The 23,185-nt window shown below is 41.0% G+C and overlaps 2 protein-coding genes across 6 annotated transcripts in view; one reads left to right on the forward strand and one right to left on the reverse strand.

Moving 5' to 3' along the window:
- LOC134220092 (ras GTPase-activating protein raskol) overlaps nt 1–23,185 on the reverse strand; it is a 654,763-nt gene that overhangs the window by 266,792 nt on the left and 364,786 nt on the right. The window lies entirely within an intron of this gene.
- Nucleotides 22–20,207, forward strand: LOC134220057 (proton-coupled amino acid transporter-like protein CG1139). Its single transcript, XM_062699009.1, has 6 exons — nt 22–222; nt 291–441; nt 17,301–17,422; nt 17,503–17,829; nt 17,893–18,105; nt 18,163–20,207. Exons 1-6 carry the CDS (start codon nt 89–91, stop codon nt 18,584–18,586), a joined length of 1,371 nt encoding a protein of 456 aa, XP_062554993.1. The 5' UTR covers nt 22–88; the 3' UTR covers nt 18,587–20,207.

Raw genomic sequence — 23,185 nt, forward strand, 5'->3', positions numbered from 1 at the left:
GCTCATTTTATGGAAATTAACATCAGTTGGTATCTTAATTGTGGAAAAGGTTGATCTATTATAGAGAAGAGAGTTTTGGTGATGAAAAATGACGAACAGTAACGATAAATTGCATCATGGTGAACCAATTGAATGCTTTTTGCCTGAAACCTCGAAAGTTTATCGCGATGATCTCGACGATTACGACCCTTTCGTCAACAGAGAAATTAGGAAACCGAACTCGTGAGTGGATTGTCGTTTTCCTTTGATTACATTCATTAGTGTTTTTTTTTATTTGTGAAATTATTTAGGAACTTTGGAACGTTAATCCATCTGATCAAGGGGTCGCTTGGGACCGGAATCATGGCCATCCCGTTGGCGTTTAAGAGCGGTGGTCTGATTTTTGGAGTAATCGGGATAATTGCTGTTTGCTTCCTCTACATTCATTGTGTGGAGCTTCTGGTAGGAATTGATTACTATTGGTGTTATGTGAGGAGATGATAAGAGTTATTAAATCCGATTTCGAAAAAAAATGCAAAATCTGAAATAAATTGTCGTAGGATATTGCACTGATCTCCACAGAAAGTTATTTTTGGAGAAGCGCTTGTTAGACAACGACAAAATACTGTACAATACAAAACAAACAATGTGTAGGCAATTTGTAGCATTTAAGGGGCCCTTCTTAGCTTTGTGGAGAAATGCGCGACTACAAAGCAAATCATGCTGTAGGTGGCAGGGTTTGATTCCCGGTCAAACATATGGATTTTTTTCATTGGATTTTTTCTACTTCCCTGGGCATACGAGCCTCATGATATACGAATGCAAAAATGGTAAAAGGGCATTGACTAACCCGTGAGTCGGCAAGTTTTCAATGTGATAAATACAATGAAGAAGAATAATCTTCTTCTTCTTCTTCTGAATAGCTGTCTGTCTGAACCTTGTGGACTCGGAAACTACTGAACCGATCAGCGTGAAAATTTGTATGCACGGGTTTTTGAGACCGGGAAGATTTTTAAGATGGTTCGTGACCCTTTCCCGCTGTAGGGGTGGGGGGGTCTCCCATTCGAATAAAACTAAAATTTCTGCATAACCCGAGAGCTAATCAAGCAAATAAAACAAAATTTGACATGTGGAGGATTTTTAATACAAAAAATGTTTTTATGATGGTTCAAGACCCCTCCCCGCACTAGATGGGGAGGACTACCATATAAATGAAACTCAATTTTTGCATATCTCGAGAACTAATCAAGCAAATGGAACCAATTCGGCATGTGGAGGTTTTTTAAGATAAGAAATGTTTCTATGATGGTTCAAGATTCCTCCCCGCTCTAAAAGAGAGGGGGAGGGGGTGACTACCATACAAATGAAATACAAATTCCTGCATAACTCCAAAACTAATCCAGCAAATGGAACTTTTTTCCTCGTGGCAAAAACTAATATTTGACGTTTGCTCTGCCAAAATGAAATCCAATCGCATAACATAAATTTAAACTGAAATGAATACAAACGAAATGTTTGTCCTAACTAATTAACTTTGGGTGAGACGAAGTTCAACGGGTCAGCAAGTATTGAAATAAAAGGGGAAGTTAAAACTCAATACTACGAAATTAGTACTCGGAAATATTCACATGATGCGAGAATTATCTGCAGCAACACATTTGAACCGTGAACCGGCGAAATGCAGATACGACTGAGCTCTTGTTGATCAATCATAACATCATATACAATCGATAAAAATACAAAGCTATACATGATTGGCACCCGTAACGACGTCAAGATCATGATAATTGTTAATGACTCAATAGAGATAAATGCAGAATCGAAAACCAGTTGTACTCAATTTGTTTTATTATTATCTGTTCCTGCCTAAATTATGTGAAACAAAGAGCAATTGCATTCGGAATTTGTTCCTTGGAATGACATCTGGCACATGCATTAGGGTAAGAGTTTTTTTACTCACAAATAAAAAGTTTTTTTATGGTTCAGGGTCACTTGGCCGAATGCCGTTTGGCCAAATATATGAAATTTGTTTGTTTGAGAAGTGAGAAATGAGAAATGAGGAATATGAATTGGGACGAAAGAAGGTAGAGTGAGTAGTGAGAAGTTTGATATGGGAAGAAATAATTCAGATGTGAGAAGAAGTAAGATTTGAGAAGTGAGAAGCTAGTGGTGTGAAAGGAAACAGGAAAAATGAAGAGGGAAGAAGAAAAAAGGAATAAACAATACGAACGAAGGAAGAACGAGGGAGAAAAAAGTAAGAAAACATGGAAGAATGTAAACTTTACCGAGTCATCAGTAATCGTTACCGCGATATTTTTTTTTTGTGTGTCTTTATTAAGGAGACTTTCAGCCCGAGGCTGGCTCGTCTCCGTTACCGCGATATTGACGAAATATCGATAATTGTATTATTTAGAATTTCTGTAATCAAAATTTATCGAAATCTCGGCAAAAGTATTGCTGAGGTTGGCAAAATAATTTAAGTGTGTTTTAAGATTAATTCCTAGTAAAAAATAAGACAGGAACACCATCTTCGACCAGGTCGTATGGACTGAACACTTAAAGAGCCCCGCACATAGGATACGTTTGCGTTGAGTTTGACACATTTCCCATGGGAATACTGTCAAACGCAACGCAAACGTATCCTATGTGCGGGGCTCTTAACACCTAGTATGAAACAACGAACAGGACACATAACACCCAATGTTCACTGGAGTGGAGAATTTCTCGATCGCGAAAACTTTCCTCCTTACCCGGGCGAGAATCGAACCTCCATAGCACATGTGTCTGAACGATTGATATTTATCATTCCCATTCCACACTTCTCACCCTCACTTCAACCCTCAATCGGACGATAGGACAAGGCCGCGTTTTTTCGTCCGTCAAAAAATAGATTCCCATATTCATAATAATATGATTGATATTTATTAATATTTATCGAATAGTGGTTCTAACGGGTTTCAGTGGTTAGTGGAAATGCAGCTCCTAAAAAAGAAATCCAAATTAGCAGCATTTTCGCAAAGTGTTGAGCAACCGGAAGTCGAAGTAATAACCGGAAGCACGAATTTCAACTATAGTCGTGAAGTAGATGTAACCGAACAATACCTCGGAAGCGGCAGCGACCAGTGCCGGAAAGGGAGAGGGTGATGGTGGAGAGGAAGACAAATCAGCAGCCAGCATTAGTCTCTAGTCAAGTTTGATACAGAGATGACACTTTCGAAATTTCAGATTCGGACACATGTATTAATCGAGGAAGCGGTATTGAAGAAACTTCCTTGTCCGACGTAAAAATGTATCAAACTCAACAGCTCCCACAACGTCCAACGGCGTGGTCCAGTATCAATTAGAACGAAAGCTAAATCTTTTAACCTATGATGGATAACCCGTTGCTGCTAGCTTCCCCTGCTGATTGTGACATTTTGGTTCTACAGTCCTTTTAAAGACTAACTGATTGGAAACTGGACAAACGAATTCGGTGAGCAAGTTCCTATTATTTTCTCATGCATCCTTCAGATGCTCAATAATTCAAACATAGATTTCCATTTATTGAAAATTAATATGCACAGGGCATCGTATGCTGCTATTGCCGTGAATATTGTGGGAGTCCCAGGTTTGCGGTTCACGCTTTAGTTGGCAGCGGTGGCTCTTCTAGACCTTCTATTCCCTGAGTAGTTAGTGCGAATGAACAGCTAGTACACAGAGAAACAGACGTCACACTTAGCACATGTTCCATTGTTCACTTTTTCAACGGTGGATTCAATTTTTGGTAGGTGGTCGATTTGCCACCGATGGCGCTTCCATCGATTTTGCTTGTGTTTGACGTTTTCACACTATCGCCATATGGTTGCCAATTGTCCACTCACAATGCATTTAGCATTGGGCGATAATGTTTCCGTGACTGATTGCATTTTATTCTAAGTGAGACATCAGTTTCTCTGTGGCTAGTACATCCCAATCTCCTACACATTATGAAGACATTTTTTTTGCTCCAGATGTAAATCCTTTCTTTATTACTAGCCTTCATAACAAAAAGGACACCATTACGGAGCATGAGATTTGATCAAATTATTCGTAGTACTACTTGTTCGCCACCCCCGGCTGGGTGAGGGATGAAGAATGAATCACAGACACACACACTCACTTTTCAACCATCAATCGCTGACCACTATTTACATTAGATATCTCACTGCTCACTACTTACTTCTCACTTCTCGATTCTCATTTCTCATTATGCGTTGCACCTTATGTGTTACCTTTCACTGTTCACCTCTAGATTCCTAATTCTCATTTCTCACTCCATTCTCACTTCACTTCTCACACCTCACTTCTTACTCCTGAGAACGAATAATCTCATACCTTTCTTCTCAATTCTAATTAGTCACTTCTCACTTCTCACTGCTCATTTTTCTCTTCAAACTTTTCACTACTCACACCTCACTTTATTCTTCTTACTCCATAGTTGCTACTTCCGATTTCTCACTCCATATTTCTCATTCTTAATTTTTTTTAAGGCTGAGATATGCTTTTTGATTGTTTAGGGTCGTTTGGTCAAATGCCGTTTAGCCCAAAATAACCTCTCGTCTAATACCATTATTTAATAGTAATCCAATTATTTGAAGCTAGAAACACAAAATGCGAAATGATAAACAAAATATAAGAATTCATGATATAGAATTAGAAATAAATTAGAAATGATAACTAATTACTTGTTTTTCATTTCTATCTGTGAGAAGCAAGAAGTTAGAAGTAATAAGTGAAAATTAGTACGTATCAGTTTCAACTTTTTGTTCCTCATTATGCACGGTGAGAGCTACGAAGTGAGATGAGCGTGTTTCTATTAACTTTACACTTTTCTCCATTTACTTGTTATTTCTCACAGAGAAAAGAGATAAAAAGTAGAGAGAAAGAAGCGAGAAGAAATCACGAATTGTCGAAATTCGAATTAGCATAACTTTGCGTAGAATAATCCGATTTTGATAAAACAGGGACCATCGAACGCGGACACTTTTCTAGTATTCTGTCTCCTCTCCATCCAAAACCTCAGACTATCCCTTGGCCACCGGAGATGTATTGGTGCATTTTTTCTACTGCTTTTCATTTTATGTGACGTTTTCATTCATCATATTTTATGCCTTGAGCATGAGCATGAGCATTATTACCGCACAATTCGTAATTGCTACACCGTGATTGACTGAACTTGCGAAATTGTACAGAGAACACAATAAATGAGGCTTGGGATTAGCTACCCACTCTCAATGTACACGTTTCGGGAGCTCAAATATTTTTTATAGTCAATAACGGCGCCGGCCACGTCCTTACGGTCGTATAGGAAGGGAAAGATTGTTAGTCGTACTCTCGTTGCTACTAGAGACCGAATATATCTCTGCATCTCCACGATTGTCTTGGGATAGGATATCGTTTAAGTTACAAAGGATATTTTTTCTGGATTCACTTCGGTAAGCGATGCGATCTATGGGATGGGAAATAACACTAATACGCTGTCGCGCGACGAGTAAAAAGTTAAAACATGCACAACCGGTGGCATATGAAAATTGAGGAGAATCGCGTTTTGGACGACCGAACGGAAGCGCAGCACTCTGTACACACTTGCTCGATGGCTACTGCAAACTATTGAAGATCGCGCTTGTTTCGACCGGAACAAAGCGCAATACATGCAAAACGAGCCACCGAACACAAGATATTTTATTCTTTTTGCGACGACTAAAACACGCACTGCACTTACTTGCTTGATGGCAACCTATTTACATTCATCATATTTCATATTTTATGCCTTCTCGAAAAAAATAAGAACTAATATGCTTGCCGACCATTGCTGGCCGTAGATTACTCGCAAACAAGGATGTTAACGATCATTCAGTAATTTGCGTTCGATCATTTAGTAGTTTGTCAATGACACATTCCAGAAGCTGAATTTTAAAAATATGTTGTATGGTGGACTTCTAGTGCGAAGGTTTTTCTACAACTCTGCCTAATGGTTCGTTTTTGAATTCCACTAGTAACAGAGTTATAGCTATAGTTTCAGTAACTTAGACTAAATGATAACAAAATTCCAATGATTTAGTTTGAGTTACTGCAACTAGCGCTCTAACTCCGTTATTAGTTGAATTCTAATAACTAACCATTCGGCAAAGTTGTAGAAAAACCTTCGCACTAGAAATCCACTATACAACATATTTTAAAATTCAGCTTCTGGAATGTTTTATTAACAAACTACTAAATGATCGAACCCAAATTACTGAATGATCGTTAACATCCTTGCTCGCAAGTTGGCCTACATCAGATATTCATTTGACGACTTAAATATTTCAAATGATATTCAACAACGCTCAGCCCGGACTGTCTGAGAAAATTCTTCCACGAGTTGTCGCCTAACTTAATTTTTTTACGCCTTCTGAGACCTTTTCACTGGTTACAATTTTTTTTCGCCCTCTTCAACCTTTTTCAATGTACACAATAGATTTTTTTTTTTCGCTGTAACACGTCCAGTTTCTGAGATAAGCGGGTTTTAATCCACAAAAGCACGAATAGTCATAGAAATTTTAATTCACTGCTTTACGAAGCTGAATTTCGGCTTTTCATTTTGAGAATAAAATTTGCGTTTCATAAAAATGACCATGTAGTATGCATATGGGATGTTGGATTTTATTTGGCACGTACATTTGTTGTGAAAAATGGAATTTAATTCACAAAAGTACGTATTTTCATAGAAATTTGGTTTTTCTGCTCTGCAAAGACCTAACAAAGCAAAAGATAACAAAGTTTGCATGCCATAGAATGGGCCTTATAGAATGAATCTGGGTTGTTGAACTTTATTTAGCTCGTACATTTATTGTAAAAAAAAACGGAAATAAATTGGAAAAAAAAAATTAATGTATTTTTATAGAAATTTGATTTCTTTGCTTTCCAAAGCTAAATTTTGGCTCCTCACTTTGAAAGTAAAGCTTGCGTTCCATAAGCAGAATTATTAGAAGCCTAGCAGAATGCATATGATTTGTTTGATTTTATTTAATATATTGTGAGAAACGCAATTTAATTTGAAAAAGTACTTATTTTCATATAAATTTGGGTTCTCTGCTTTTCTAGCTAAGTTTTGGCTTCTCACTTTGAGAAGAAAGTTTGAATTTTGTATAATATGGGTTGTTGAATTTTATTTGGCACGTACATTTCTAGCGAAAACGGAATTTAATTTAAAAAAAGTACGTGTTTTCATAGAAATTTGGTTTCTCTGCTCCGCAAAGCAGAATGTCAGCATCTCAATTTGTGAACAAAGTTTGAGTTCCAAATGTCTTGGTCTTGCAAAATGCACATAAATAATCTTCTCTATATATAAATGAATTTTCATTTCCGTTGAGGCAATATAACTCACGAACAGTTGGATCGATTTTCCAGATTTCCTTACTGATCGATTCGTTTTTGAATCAGCTGTGTTTATATGTAGAGAAACATAAAAATGTTCGATGGGATAGTTGAAAAACCATGATTTTTTTAAAAGTTGGTGGGTTATGTAGAAATCCAAAACAATCGTGTCAAAATCAATCTAGAGTGCGGCGCTGCTACCAAGCTTACATTTGACATTTGAAAATCAACTGACCAACCTGGGTAAGGCAGGGTCTGATCAGCTAGTGCTAAATAAAATTCAACAACTCATATGCATGCTGCAAGGCCCATTATACAAAATACAAACTTTTTTTATTAAAGTGAAAAAATGCAACAAAAAAAATCAAAAACTTATTTTGATCATGTAAGACTCATTCTATGTAATTCAAACCTCATCCTCATTTCCATGAAGCTATGTAGTTTTGTAAATTGTAAACCCGTTTTTCTCAAAAACTGAACGTGTTATAACAAATTTGAATACATAACTGAATTCAACGAAGAAAAATCATTTAACTGTACACTGAAAATAATTGAAAGGAGTGAAACATTCTTGACCAGGGCTGATAATTGGCGCTTTGATGTTGCTTGAAGAAGAAGAAGCAGAAAGATGATAATCGAAAAAATCTCCACGGGAAACCATGTGTAGAAGTTTTTATAACTCAAAACTTAAAACCCATAAAATTTAGAAGCAATTTAATTAAAAACGGTAAGCAGTACGGGGTTGGACTTTTCATATACTGTGTATTAAGTGTAATATCACAGAATAAAATTTCGAATAGTAATATTGTGTTTATTATACAGTAGAAGAAAATTCCAACCCCGTACTGCTTACCGTTTTTAATTAAATTGCTTCTAGAATTTTTGGGAAGAGTTTTAAAAACTTCTTCGTATGCTTTCCCGTGGAGATTTTTTCGATTATCATCTTCTTTCATGCAACATCATCAGCACTGATGTTGCATGAAGAAGAAAAGCAGAAGATGATAATCGAAAAAATCTCCACGGAAAACATAGGAGAAGTTTTTGAAACTCCTCTCAAAATTCTAGACGAAATTTAATTAATAACGGTAAGCAGTACGGGGTTGGACTTTTCTTTTACTGTATAATCAATACAATATTTCTATTCAAAATTTTATTTTGTGATATTACACTTAATACACAGTAGAAAAAAAGTCCAACCCCGTACTGCTTACCGTTTTTAATTAAATTGCGTCTAGAATTTTTGAGAAGAGTTTTAAAAACTTCTACATATGGTTTCCCGTGGAGATTTTTTCGATTATCATCTTTCTGCTTCTTCTTCTTCTTCATGCAACATCAAAGCGCCAATAGTCATAATCGCAGCACAAAATGTCACAGTAGCGACGAGTTGTAGTGTCTTCATTGCTACTCGACGCATCGTCGATGACGCGCACCACGTTAGCTTTCATCGTGCAATCAAATCGTTATGACTACATTGGAGAACGAAGACTTCATTCTATTATTCTTCAAGTGGCAGCTGCCATTCGAAGAGTTTTATTAATCCTTTCTAATAATGAATAAATGATATAAATGTTATCGATACATTTATGTTACCAAAGTTCCTACTATTTGTTTATTTGAGACGCCATAATGTTTTGAATCAGTCCGTCTATAATGACCTGCAATCAATTATGTAAAGAAGTGGCGACGGAAATCGTCATAACTTTTGGCTGCGCGACTATCTTCGTGGTAGGTATGTGGCGCGAAGAGACCGAATAGGCGTTGCGTCGGGCAATGCTATGACGAAGACTATATTTTTTTTCGCTTTCTTCGTGAAAATGATTATTGCCAGCCCTGCTGTTGACTAGTGATCCAACTTTCCACGCTTTCCATAATGGCGAGTGCTATAAAATATTTGGCAATAACTGTTCTTAACAATGAACTGAAATTTTAAACTAAGCAAGCAATGGTATGTTGTTACAAACCAGATACTAACGACAACCACTAGTTCAACAACAGTACTTCCGCGATCTGACAGCAAACGCGCTGTTCCGATTTTGACACTGCGTCTCTTTGTTATTAATCCAGCCTCGTTACATATATTAGAGTCGGAAAAAGTATAAACCTAAATAAAATGCAAACCCCTGGAAAATATGTTTGTGCTTCATTGTACCTAGTTTTTGAGACTAGTGGCGATGAATGCAAGCACAGTCAACAGGAGAAAGACTCATCGTTGAAAAGCAATTCAGCGGATAATGACACGAACAATTAAATACTATTTTGTCCCCGACAATTACCTAACGTATTAGGCTGATCCTATTACGGTGGCACGAGGTCATACATTTGGCGATCCTTGCCGGGCATAATTTAGACCTCACGATAATTTTTCGATTCACCAGAAAACCTGGTTGTTTTTCAAATTAATAAACTACGCAATGGAAAAGGAAAAGGATGGATCGATCAAAGTTGATAAAAAAAAGTCCCAATGAAGCTACAAAAAAGCGCGGGCGCTGCTCGCAGAAGAGCTCAGTGCGTATTCAAATCGCAAAAATATTTTGAGCGCTTGTGGTGCTCACATAAGTGCCCATTACGTATCCAAATCGTTGAAACATTTTGAGCGCGAGTGGTTCTAGCAAAAGTGCTCAGTGCGTGCCAAAAATCTTTAAAATATGTTGAGCGCGACTGGTGCTCGCCAAAGTGCTCAGCGCGTGTGAAAAATTGCTAAAATATTTTGAATACAAGTGGTGCTCGCAAAAGTACTCAGTGCGTGTGAAAAATTGGTACAATATTATGAGTCTTCAGTTCGTAATGAAATCGCAATACATTTTGAGCGCGAATAGTGCTCGAAAAAGCGCTCAGTGCGTGTGAAAAATCACTAAAACATTTTGAGCTCGAATGGTGCTCGCATAAGTGCTCAGTTCGTAATGAAATAGCAATACATTTTGAGGGCGAGTGGTGCTCGCAAAAGTGCTCAGTGCGTGTGAAAAATCGCTAAAATATTGTGAGCGCGAGTGTAGCTCGAAAAAGTGCTCAGTGCGTGTGAAGAATCGCTAAAATATTTTGAATGCGAGTGGTGCTCGCAAAAGTGCTCAGTGCGAATCCAAATCGCTAAAACATTTTGAGGGCGAGTGGTGCTCGCAAAAGTGCTCAGTGCGTGGAAAAATCACTAAAATACTGTGAGTGCGAATGGTGCTCGCAAAAGTTCGCAGTTCGTATCCAAATCGCTAAAACTTTTTACGACTGTTGCTCGCATAAATGCCCAGTGGGTGTGAAAAATCGCTAAAATATTTTGAGCGCGAGTGGTACTCGCAAAAGTGCTCAGTGCGTATCCAAATCGATAAAACCCTTTTAGCTCGAATGGTGCTCGCATAAGTGCTCAGTTTGTAATGAAATCGAAAAACATTTTGAGGGCGATTGGTGCTCCCAAAAGTGCTCAGTGCATATCACAATTGCTAAAACATTTTGAGGGCGAGTGGTGCTCGCAAAAGTGCTCAGTGCGTGTGAAAAATCGCTCAATTTGTCCATTTCGAAACATGTGCTGTGCATATGCACTAGGGTGGCTCAAAAAACACTTTTTCAAATTTTCTGATGGGCTTATTTGTTAATGTATAATATCGCATGTTGATTTCCAGTAATCTGAGACATTTTTATATGTTGCAGTTATTTGCATCAGCCATTGAGAGAAATATTTTAAAAGTATACGTTATGTTGACATCGAACAGCTGTCTCATTTCCCTGCAGAATGCATCTTCTTCTTTTTAGCTTAACCACCTTTCGCAAAACATCACAATCAATTTGACATTAGCGATCACTCGAAATTCGAATCAACCGTTTCAAATTTTCGGTCAGGGTTGGTATTTTAGATTCACGTCAGTTTGTCGGTGTTCATAGCTCATCTAATTAACATGTAGGATACTCATTATGGTCCATAGAAAAAAAATAACGATTGAAAAATGTATCTAAATGTGACAAAAAAGCTTATATCTGAGTGCGCAAAAACACCCTTTTTAAATAATCGATCTGCGAGAACCTCTAAACTATTTATTAGAATTTTGAGTTGTTCTACAGAAATGCTCCAGATGCGAAAATATTTTATTTAAGGCTTGAGCACCATGACTTTTTGAACATAGTATTTTTGAGACACCCTAATGTATAAGAGTGAAAACTAAAAAAAATCTTATTGCAACTTCACATCTTTAAGAAATTCGATGAAAAAGTTCTGTTCAACTAACTGATAATATATGCTTTATTGTCTAAATTGTCTTTTTAGTCTAATTTGACTAAGTTGTCTAGTAAATGTTGTTTAATTTGTCAATTTGTGAAATTTGACTAAATTTCCTTTTTGCCTTTCTCGTATACAAAGTATACGCAAAGGCTATAGGATCACTCCAACACCGAACTTTTGATAGAAGGCTTGGAAACCCATAGTGTTATATACCAATCGGCTCAGCTCGACGAATTGAGGTGATATCTGTGTGTGTGTGTGTGTACAAAAATGTGAGACACAATTTTTGGTCCTTAGCATTATTCGATTTGCTCGCAACAAGTTACAGTCGGGCACGGCAAATGCTGGGTAAAGCGTACCATTGGTACTTCGCGTACCTGAAGGAATAAAATAGACCCCATCTCGCGGTCCTTAGCCTCTTACCCAGCAACTCCTATCCCTACCTCCCCGCGGTGCTGGCCGGGATACGAGCAACCTTAGGGAAGATCGGGTAACCAACCCCGGTGGGAACTATGGTCATATGCTGACAGGGAAGGGGGTTTGCTCCTTCCGGAGGTTCAAATCTTATTGAGCGTCTGTTCTCCATGTCAGGATCGGCTCACAACAGCGTCTGTTCTCCATGTTAGGGCGGCTGATCATCGTCCGAGTGCCAGCGAGGGACTCTAAAGTGAAACTGTGCACCATGGTCCACCGGAAATAAGGAGGAATGGTCCTCCGGAAATTTAGGGGTTTGGTGTCAGGCCCTGCAAGCCAGCCTTTAAAAATCATAAGCAACGAACAATCAACAAGAGAGTACGGACCGGAACCATCGGCGAAGACCACTGCGACGAAAAGGGACTAGCGATTGGAAACTCGGTTCGTGGAACTGCAAATCTCTCAACTTCATCGGGAGCACACGCATACTCGCCGATGTGCTCAAGGACCGTGGATTCGGCATCGTAGCGCTGCAGGAGGTTTGTTGGAAGGGATCAATGGTGCGAACGTTTAGAGGTAATCATACCATCTACCAGAGCTGCGGCAACACACACGAGCTGGGAACAGCTTTCATAGTGATGGGCGACATGCAAAGGCGCGTGATCGGGTGGTGGCCGATCAATGAGAGAATGTGCAGGTTGAGGATCAAAGGCCGGTTCTTCAACTTCAGCATAATCAACGTCCATAGCCCACACTCCGGAAGCACTGATGATGATAAGGACGCATTCTACGCGCAGCTGGAACGTGAGTACGACAGCTGCCCAAGCCACGACGTCAAAATCATCATAGGAGATTTGAACGCTCAGGTTGGCCAAGAGGAGGAGTTTAGACCGACTATTGGAAAGTTCAGCGCTCACCGGCTGACGAACGAAAACGGCCTACGACTAATTGATTTCGCCGCCTCCAAGAATATGGCCATTCGCAGCACCTATTTCCAACACAGCCTCCCGTATCGGTACACCTGGAGATCGCCACTGCAGACAGAATCACAAATCGACCACGTTCTGATTGATGGACGGCACTTCTCCGACATTATCGACGTCAGGACACATCGTGGCGCTAACATCGACTCTGACCACTATCTGGTGATGGTTAAACTGCGCCCAAAACTATCCGTCATCAACAATGTTCGGTACCGACGACCGCCGCGGTACGACCTAGAGCGACTGAAGCAACCTGATGTCGCCACTGCATACGCGCAGCATCTCGAGGCAGCGTTGCCGGAAGAGGGTGAGCTCGATGGGGCCCTCTTGAGGACTGCTGGAATACAGTCAAAGCAGCCATTAACGACGCAGCGGAGAACAACGTCGGGTATATGGGTCGAAGTCGACGGAACGATTGGTTCGACGAAGAGTGCAGACAGATTCTGGAGGAGAAGGACGCAGCGCGGGCGGTCGCGCTGCAGCAAGGTACCCGGCAGAACGTGGAACGTTATAGACGGAAGCGGAGACAGCAGACCCGCCTTTTCAGGAGAAGAAACGCCGCCTGGAAGAAGCGGAGTGCGAGGAGATGGAACAGCTGTGCCGTTCTCAAGATACACGCAAGTTCTATCAGAAGCTCAACGCATCCCGCAAAGGCTTCGTGCCGCGAGCCGAAATGTGCCGGGATAAGGATGGGAGCATCTTGACGGACGAACGTGTGGTGATCGAAAGGTGGAAGCAGCACTACGAGGAACATCTGAATGGCGCTGAGAGTACAGGCAATGAAAGTCAAGGCAGCGGAGGAGATGACTACGTCAGTTCAGCGGACGATGGAAGCCAACCAGCCCCCACCTTGAGGGAAGTTAAGGATGCCATTCAACAGCTAAAGACCAATAAAGCAGCTGGTAAGGATGGTATCGGAGCTGAGCTCATCAAGATGGGCCCGGAAAAGCTGGCCACTTGCCTGCACAAACTGATAGTCAGAATCTGGGAAAACGAACAGCTACCGGAGGAGTGGAAGAAAGGGGTTATATGCCCAATCTACAAGAAAGGCGACAAACTGGAGTGTGAGAACTTTCGAGCGATCACCATCCTTAATGCCGCCTACAAAGTGATATCCCAGATCATCTTCCGTCGTCTGTCACCATTAGTGAACGAGTTCGTGGAAGTTATCAAGCCGGCTTCGTTGACGGGCGCTCGACAACGGACCAGATCTTTACTGTACGGCAAATCCTTCAAAAATGCCGTGAATACCAGGTCCCAACGCACCATCTGTTCGTTGATTTCAAGGCGGCATACGACAGTATAGACCGCGTAGAGCTATGGAAAATTATGGACGAGAACAGCTTCCCTGGAAAGCTTACCAGACTGATCAAAGCAACGGTGGATGGTGTGCAAAACTGTGTGAAGATCTCAGGCGAACACTCCAGTTCGTTCGAATCGCGCCGGGGACTAAGACAAGGTGATGGACTTTCGTGCCTGTTGTTCAACATTGCGCTAGAAGGTGTCATGCGGAGAGCCGGGTGTAACAGCCGGGGTACGATTTTCAACAGATCCAGTCAATTTATTTGCTTCGCGGATGACATGGACATTGTCGGCCGAACATTTGCAAAGGTGGCAGAACTGTACACCCGCCTGAAACGTGAAGCAACAAAAGTTGGACTGGTGGTGAATGCGTCAAAGACAAAGTACATGCTTGTGGGCGGAACCGAGCGCGACAGGGCCCGCCTGGGAAGCAGTGTTACGATAGACGGGGATACCTTCGAGGTGGTCGAGGAATTCGTCTACCTCGGATCCTTGCTAACGGCTGACAACAACGTTAGTCGTGAAATACGAAGGCGCATCATCTGTGGAAGTCGGGCCTACTACGGGCTCCAGAAGAAACTGCGGTCGAAAAAGATTCGCCACCGCACCAAATGTGTCATGTACAAGACGTTAATAAGACCGGTAGTCCTCTACGGACATGAAACATGGACAATGCTCGAGGAGGACTTGCAAGCGCTCGGAGTATTCGAGAGACGGGTGCTTAGGACCATCTTTGGCGGTGTACAAGAAGACGGTGTGTGGCGGCGAAGAATGAACCATGAGCTCGCCCACCTCTACGGCGAACCCAGTATCCAGAAGGTAGCTAAAGCCGGAAGGGTACGATGGGCAGGGCATGTTGCAAGAATGCCGGACAACAACCCTGCAAAGATGGTGTTCGCTTCCGATCCGGCAGGTACGAGACGACGTGGAGCGCAGCGAGCGAGATGGGCAGACCAGGTGCAGAACGACTTGGCGAGCGTGGGGCGCATTCGAGGATGGAGAGATGCGGCCTCGAACCGTGTATTGTGGCGTCAAATTGTTGATTCAGTGTTATCTGTATAGATGTAGACTAAATAAATGAATGAATGAAAGTTACAGTCGACGCGGATTGCGGTCTAAAGAATGTGCACAGCAAAAAGTAGTCACCGAAAATTGCTCAACACAGTTTTGTCAGTGCACACAAAGTTAATACCAACACGGTAATATGAAGATAAATGTATGTGTTAAATGGTAAAAATGTCATTTCCAACATGCCTTTGTTTTTCTGAAAAATGGCGTCGAATCGATGACACGTGCGCGAACTCATTTTGCACAGAAGGTGGAAAATCCGGGTATGTCGCACGGCGACATTACAAAGTAGTTGAATATCGCTAAAACCGAGATAACTGTTTTATACCTCGATGCAAAGGGGAGGATTCGCAGAACATTTTAGGCAGAAAAAAATTGTCATAGTTCCAAATAAATTTCTCGTATGGGAAGCAATATGTGACTGCGGTCTCAGAAGCGACATTTCCGTCACAATCGGTATAATAAATTCACAAAATGACGTTGATGAATGTCTGAATAAACGACTCTTGCCATTTATTCGGAAACATTAAGGTACAGCTCTGTTCTGGCCAGGTCTAGCATCTTGTCACTACGGAAAACTGGCTCAAAACTGGTACGCTGCTGATAGCGTTAATATTGTCCCAAAGGAACCCCGCCCCGCCGGAGTTTCATCCGATCGCAAAGTACTGGGCCCTGGTTAAAAGGAATCTATGAGAAACAAATATTTTAACAAATGATGGGAAAAGCTTCAGACGTAACTGGCAAAAGGCTGCCAAATTAGTGGTGGATGTTACCGTGCAAAAGCTCATGAATGGTGTCAAGAGAAAAATACGGGCATTTGCATACAAATCATCAAATGCACTAAATTAATATTGTATTGCAGTATTGCAATTATACTTTGATTCTCTATGAAATTAACATTATGTTGTTAATTTTTCTTTAAATTCCTTTCTGTCACACTATGATTCCGGTGACCACTTTTTGCTGTGCACATTCTAGTTGTTTCCTATTGAAAATTGGCCCGATCGGTCATTGCGTACCAAAGTTATTGAAAAAACATAGTTTTTCTGGAAAAAAATGTCAAAAACGAAAAAAAGTCTTTTTTTTTCAAAGATTGCAGCAATGCATTCAAATGACCGCAGATTCATATGAATTGATGGAAACAGTAAAATCTATCCCCCTAAAGTGCTATTTCGACCTCTCTTATGTGTTTTTCTTATTTTTTTTAATGCGCGAGAAAGGCACCACCAACGCTAGGTGGATTGATCTGGGTTTTTTGCTCAATTTGTTTGATTTGTCTTATTTGCCTATATTGTCTTTGTTCTCGTTTGTCTGGTTTATAAAAGTTATTAAATATGCCAAATTCTTCTTCTTATTGGCATTACATCCCCATACTGGGACAGAGCCGCCTCGCAGCTTAGTATTCATTAAGCACTTCCACAGTTATTAACTGCGAGGTTTCTAAGCCAAGTTACCATTTTCGCATTCGTATAACATGAGGCTAACACGATGATACGTTTATGCCCAGGGAAGTCGAGACAATTTCCAATCCGAAAATTGCCAAGACCGGCACCGGGAATTGAACCCAGCCACCCTCAGCATGGTCTTGCTTTGTATCCGCGCGTCTTACCGCACGGCTAACGAGGGCTAACGAAGTTTATTCGTCCAATTCGTCTAATATCCTTCGACTAATTTGTAAAGAATTTGCAGTTACTTCTTATCAGCTATAAAATAATAATACACCCAATATTTTTTTTTACACGGTTGGTATTCTTTAATTTCCCAATTAACCTGATTTTTCATAGCTTTTTAAATACAACCTGATTTTTCATTGATTTTTTGTGATTTTTTTCATGGGGGTAACACATAATTTCATTAAAGGTCATAATCAACTAAAACCCACCCGTGTAAAAAAAGAACTGGGCGTAAATACTTCAATGTTATTATTATATGATCAGTTCTATCCAATCCAGTTTTAATTTCATTTTGTTTTTCAACAGGTGGGAACAGCGCACAAAGCTTGTAAGCGTTACCGCATTCCTGTCCTAGGATTTTCCGAAACAGCTGACATTGTTATCGTCAATGGCCCTCCGGCCGTCCGCAAATTCTCCAATTTTGCTAGGTAATATCGCACCTTGAACAACACTGCCACCATGAACTAAAATTCCAATTCTTCCCGCCCCATCATCCTACGGGAACCAGAAACTACATCGACTGCATGGTGGTGTTTCACAGTCTTCTCATATTTTGTCTGTTTCAAATCTTCGTTGCCACCTCGCTGCGCGACGTCATCAACAACCAGATGCAGATAGCGTGGAGTACCGGAGTGTGCGTCGCTTTGGTGACCGTTCCGATAGCGCTTATCATTCAGATTCGGGTCCTCAAATACCTAGTACCGTTCTCGGCGCTGTCCAACGCACTGATGATAATTGCTTTCGGAATCACTCTTTACTTTCTGGTGAACGAACCGGTTTCGCTTGATAACCGAAATTTATGGCCCGAATGGGAAAGGTTGCCATTCTTTGTAAGGTAACAACAGAGTGTCCGGATTATTCTGACGCAATGGACGAACTAATGCATACACAATTTCAGCACAATACTCTTCGCAATACAAGGAATTAGGTTTGTTCTGCCAATCGAGAATAAGATGAAACACCCGCAATACTTTTTGGGGAAATTCGGAGTCGTTTCGCAAGCAATCGCATTCTTATCGGTTCTCTACATTGCCACCGGGTTCTTCGGATACGCACGTTTTGGGGATTCGGTCAAAACATCGATCACTCTGAATCTACCGAAGGACAGCGGGTGCGTCATAATCATTCTCTTTTCAATTTTTGAGGTAATTTAAATATTTTGTTTTAGAGTTGCAGAATTTACACGCTTGTTGGCTGCTCTCGCAGCCCTTTCCCAGATGGGTTTGGGCTTCTATGTCCCTATGGAGATCATCTGGCGTCGAATCGAAGCAAAAATACCGGAAGATCTACACAACACGGCGCAAATTTCCATCCGCTTCGGCATGATGATGATCCTGACCGCCATATCGGTGAGCGTTCCGGACCTTCAACTGTTTGTCGGTTTGGTGGGATCGTTCTGTGCCAGTAATCTGGTGTTGATCGTACCGGTCACACTGGACACAATCTACCGGTGGCCGGAAGGTTACGGTCAATGTGGGTGGATTATTTATAAAAATGTGATTCTTCTGCTGCTTGGGTTCCTGTTGTTGATTTTCGGAACTTATTCAAGTATACGACGAATAATCCAGACGTACGAATGGAATAGTAAGTGATCTGTAATGCTTCTCGAATGAAATTAAAAGGAGCAAATATTTCCGATACTTGGGTAAAAGAAATTTGAAATATAAATGTATAATCTCATAAGAAGAAGAGAAGAAACCAAGTGTGCCAAACGCGTGAGAAACAGAAATCCGATAAGCATCCAGTAGCGCATCATTCAGTAGCATCTACAGCACTAAACACGACTTTCAATGAAGTACTAAATCTTGAAGCTGATTACAATACAACAATGCAAACTGAATACTCTAGTCCCTAAGCAACATCCACAAGTATACACTGTGATCAATATACACTTTAATGGGGCCTGTAGCTTCAGTGTTGTCGTTGAAACAATTTGCAATTAAGATATACACTACCCGCCAAAAGAATGGAAGCGCAACAATAAGTATTGCAACACCTACTTTGAATATTGCAACACCCCCGAAAAAGTTTAGCATCACTTCAGAACTCCCATATTCCCATCGGATCTTTTCCATTTAGAATAATGGGACCTTCAACAAAATTGTTCACGACGATAAGTGCATTAGGCCGGACGTCAATTTAGCTCCCTGGGTGCCTTGGCCACCGGGTGGACATCCGGATGCTCCGGATTCTGGAACACGTGTGAAGTCACAATTTAATAAATGCATTCATTCCAGCGAGATGTGGTTTTCATCATCTTCCGTAATCGCAATATGACAGGAGAATCAATGCTGACTGACGTTTGCTTGACCAGTTAGTGGTAGCCTCCCACTGATTCTCCGGGAGTTCCGGAACATCCGGTAAAGTGGTAAATTATTAATATTCGTCCCAGAAAGCTGCGATTTTTTCTAAACGGTTTGTGGAGGCATTGTGAGAGAAAAATCAATGAAAGCATCACTAATTGACCCCAGGTGGTCTCCCAGTATTCCTCCGGAAGATCCAGAATATCCGGTAAAGTGGTCAATTATTTAAATTCGTCCCAAAACGCTGCGATTTTTTCTAAACGGTTTGTGGAAGCATTGCCAGGGAAAAATCAATGAAAGCATAACTAATTGATCCCAGGTGGTCTCCCAGTATTCCTCCGGAAGATCCGGAAACATCCGGTAAAGTGGTCAATTATTTAGATTCGTCCCAGAAAGCTGCGATTTTTTCTAAACGGTTTGTGGAAGCGTTGTGAGAGAAAAATCAATGCAAGCATCACTAATTGACCCCAGGTGGTCTCCCAGTATTCCTCCGGAAGATCCAGAATATTCGGTAAAGTGGTCAATTATTTAAATTCGTCCCAAAACGCTGCGATTTTTTCTAAACGGTCGGTGGAAGCATTGTCAGAGAAAAATCAATCCAAGCATTACTAATAGACCCCAGGTGGTCTCCCAGTATTCCTTCGGAAGATCCGGAACATCCGGTAAAGTGTCCAATTATTTAAATTCGTCCCAGAAAGCTGCGTTTTTTTCTAAACGGTTTGTGGAAGCATTGTCAGAGAAAAATCAGAGCAAGCATCACTAATTGACCTTAAGTGGTCTCCCAGTGTTTTTCCGGAAGATCCGGAACATCCGGTAAAGTGGTCTATTTTTAAATTACGTCCCAGCAAGCTGCGAGTTGTTCTAAAACGTCTGTGGTAGCATTGTGAGAGCAAAATCAATGCAAGCACCACTCATTGACCAGTGGATAATCCAGTAAAGTGGTCATATTTAATGGTTTTATAATGCATCCCAGAAAACTGCGATTTTTCCTATATCGTTTGTACAGGCAAACCTCAATGAGTCGATAATGAAGACTCATTTAAATATCAAGACGTGGAATAGAGAATCATTGAAAATCTGCTTGAAGGGACCATCACAGTAACCCAGAATATTTTTTTCAATATGGCATATTTTGCCTCCATGAGTCGATATCGAGTCATTGAACATCAACTCATAGAGGTTTGACTGTAATAGTAATGCCAGGGTTAAATCAATGCGAGCATCTCCCATTGACGCCTGGTGGCCACCTAGTAATCCTCCGGGAGCTTTAGAATATCCGGAGAAGTGGTAAATTTCTGTAATTCAACTCAGAAAGCTGCAACATTCTGAAAATCGCTTGTTGTAAAAATGTCAGAACTAATTCAATATAACAACCAGTCGTTCTCCTCGGATGGTCCTCTAGAAGTTCTGGAACATTCGGTGAAGTGGTCCATTCTTTTAAATTCGTCTTAGTAATCCTCCCTCGTATGTTAGATGTAGCAACATGAAAGCAACATGTAGCAACATGAAAGCATGAAACCCAAAATTATTTCAAACAATTTTGTAAAAATTTCTTCAGATTCAAATCAGGAATATCTTCGAGAATTTCTTAAGAACGTTGTTAAAAAAATCCTTCAGGAATTTCATTATGAATTCTTTTAGGAACTCCTTCAGATATTCGCATAAAAATTCTATCGTAAAATCTTTCTGGAAGGGGAATTTCCCGGAGCTATTCCTGGATTTTTCTTGAGAACACTTGGAGAAATTTTTGGGGGAATTTCGAAACGAATCTATAAAGGGATATCTGGAACAACTCTACACGTAATTTCCGCAGAAATTTCTGGTCATTTTTTGGCAGAATTCCTTGTGGAATACAAGCCCCTCCTTGTGGAAGAAAAAGTGGGAGCATTTCTGGGAGTATTTTCAGGTTAACTTCTTTATAATATTGCAAGAGTATTTCCTGAAAATAAATCGTGAACCGTTTTCTGGGTGATTTCTGGGGAATTTCTGAAAGAACTCGTTTAAATATCAAAAATTCTAAAAAATTTCCAAACGGTTTTCTGGCAGAATGCGGAATGCGAAATTTCAGGAAAAAATATTGGAGATCGGAGATAGGTGGGCTTAAAAGAATTCCATGTGTATTTAGAAACGAATTCAGAGGAAATTTCTGTATAGTTCTCAAAGTAATTTATGTAGAGATTTTGGGGGATTTCTGGAGTAGGTCCTAGTGGAATTTTCGGACTCCAGTGGAATTTCCGGAGGAATTCCTGCAAAAAATTTCAAGGGGATTTCTTGGAAGAACGGGCGGAAAAACATTTGGAGGAATTCCTGGAGAAACTTCCGGTACACTTCCTGAAAAACTCCCGGAGGTATTCTTGGAGGAAATTCTTGAGTAGTTCATGGAGGAACTTCTTAAGGAATTTTCCGGAGGAATTCGGAGGGACTTCTGGAGGAATTCCTAGAGGAACTTCTTGAGGAATTCCTAGAGAAATTTCTTGAGGAATTCCTAGACGAACTTCTTGAGGAATTCCTGGAGAAACTTTCGGAAGCAGTCCTGGAAGGTGAAGGATCTTCCGGAAAAATTCCTGGAAAGAATTTCTGGAGGAACTTCCGAATGAATTTCTGGAGGAGCTTCCTGAGGAATTTCTGGAGGAACTTCCGAATGAATTTCTGGAGGAGCTTCCTGATGAATTTCTGGAAGAGCTTCCGAAGGAATTCCTGGAGGAACTTCCGAAGGAGTTCCTGGAGGAACTTCCGAAGGAATTCCTGGAGGAACTTCCGAAGGAATTCCTGGAGGAACTTCCGAAGGAATTCCTGGAGGAACTTCCGAAGGAATTCCTGGAGGAACTTCCGAAGGAATTCCTGGAGGAACTTCCGAAGGAATTCCTGGAGGAACTTCCGAAGGAATTCCTGGAGGAACTTCCGAAGGAATTCCTGGAGGAACTTCCGAAGGAATTCCTGGTGGAACTTCCGAAGGAATTCCTGGAGGAACTTCCGAAGGAATTGCTGGAGGAACTTCCGAAGGAATTCCTGGAGGAACTTCCGAAGGAATTCCTGGAGGAACTTCCGAATGAATTCCTGGAATTCCTGGGAGGTCTTCCGAAGGAATTCCTGGAGGAACTTCCGAAGGAATTCCTGGAGGAACGGAGCTTCCGAAGGAATTCCTGGAGGAACTTCCGAATGAATTCCTGGAATTCCTGGGAGGTCTTCCGAAGGAATTCCTGGAAGGTCTTCCGAAGGAATTCCTGGAAAGTCTTTCGCAAGAATTCCTAGAAGGACTTCCGGAGGAATTCCTACAATTTTACCACAATCGGCTTAGAAAAAGTCGCAGCTTTTTAGGACGAGATTCAAGAATTGGCCTCTTCACCGGATGTCCCGGATCTTCCGGAGGAACAATACGAGGCCACTTGGGATCAATTATGATGCTTGCATTGATTTTTCTCTGGCAATGCTCCCTCAAACCGTTTAGAAAAGTCGCAGCTTCCTGGAGCGAATTTTAAAATTGACCACTTCATCGGATGTTCCGGAATTTGCGGAGGACCACTGGGAGGCCATCTGGGGTCAATGAGTGATGCTTGCATTGATTTTGCTCTGATAATTCTGCCACAATCGGCTTTGAAAAAGTCGCAGCTTTCTGTGACGAATTTCAAAATTTAACCACTTTACCGGATGTTCCGAAACTCCCGGAGGACCACTGGGAGGACGCCAAGGGTCAAGCAAGCGTCAATCAGCATTGATTTTTCTGTCATATTGCGATTACGAAAGATGATGAACATTTGGCATGTCGCTAGAATGAATAGATGTATTAAGCGGTGACTTCACACGTGGTTCAGAATCCGGATAATCCGCGGTCTACCTGGTGGCCAGGGCACTCCAAAGAGCTAAATTGTCCTCTTTCGCAATGCACTT

The sequence above is a fragment of the Armigeres subalbatus genome, chromosome 3, assembly GCF_024139115.2.
Source record: "Armigeres subalbatus isolate Guangzhou_Male chromosome 3, GZ_Asu_2, whole genome shotgun sequence".
Classification (NCBI taxonomy): Eukaryota; Metazoa; Arthropoda; class Insecta; order Diptera; family Culicidae; genus Armigeres; species Armigeres subalbatus.

Excerpts from the sequence above, each read along its gene's own strand:
- LOC134220057 (XM_062699009.1), top strand. The coding sequence starts at position 89 with ATGACGAACAGTAACGATAAATTGCATCATGGTGAACCAATTGAATGC. Across the intron at positions 223-290 it reads GAAATTAGGAAACCGAACTC|GAACTTTGGAACGTTAATCC; the intron begins GTGAGTGGATTG and ends GAAATTATTTAG. Across the intron at positions 17,423-17,502 it reads AAATTCTCCAATTTTGCTAG|AAACTACATCGACTGCATGG; the intron begins GTAATATCGCAC and ends TACGGGAACCAG.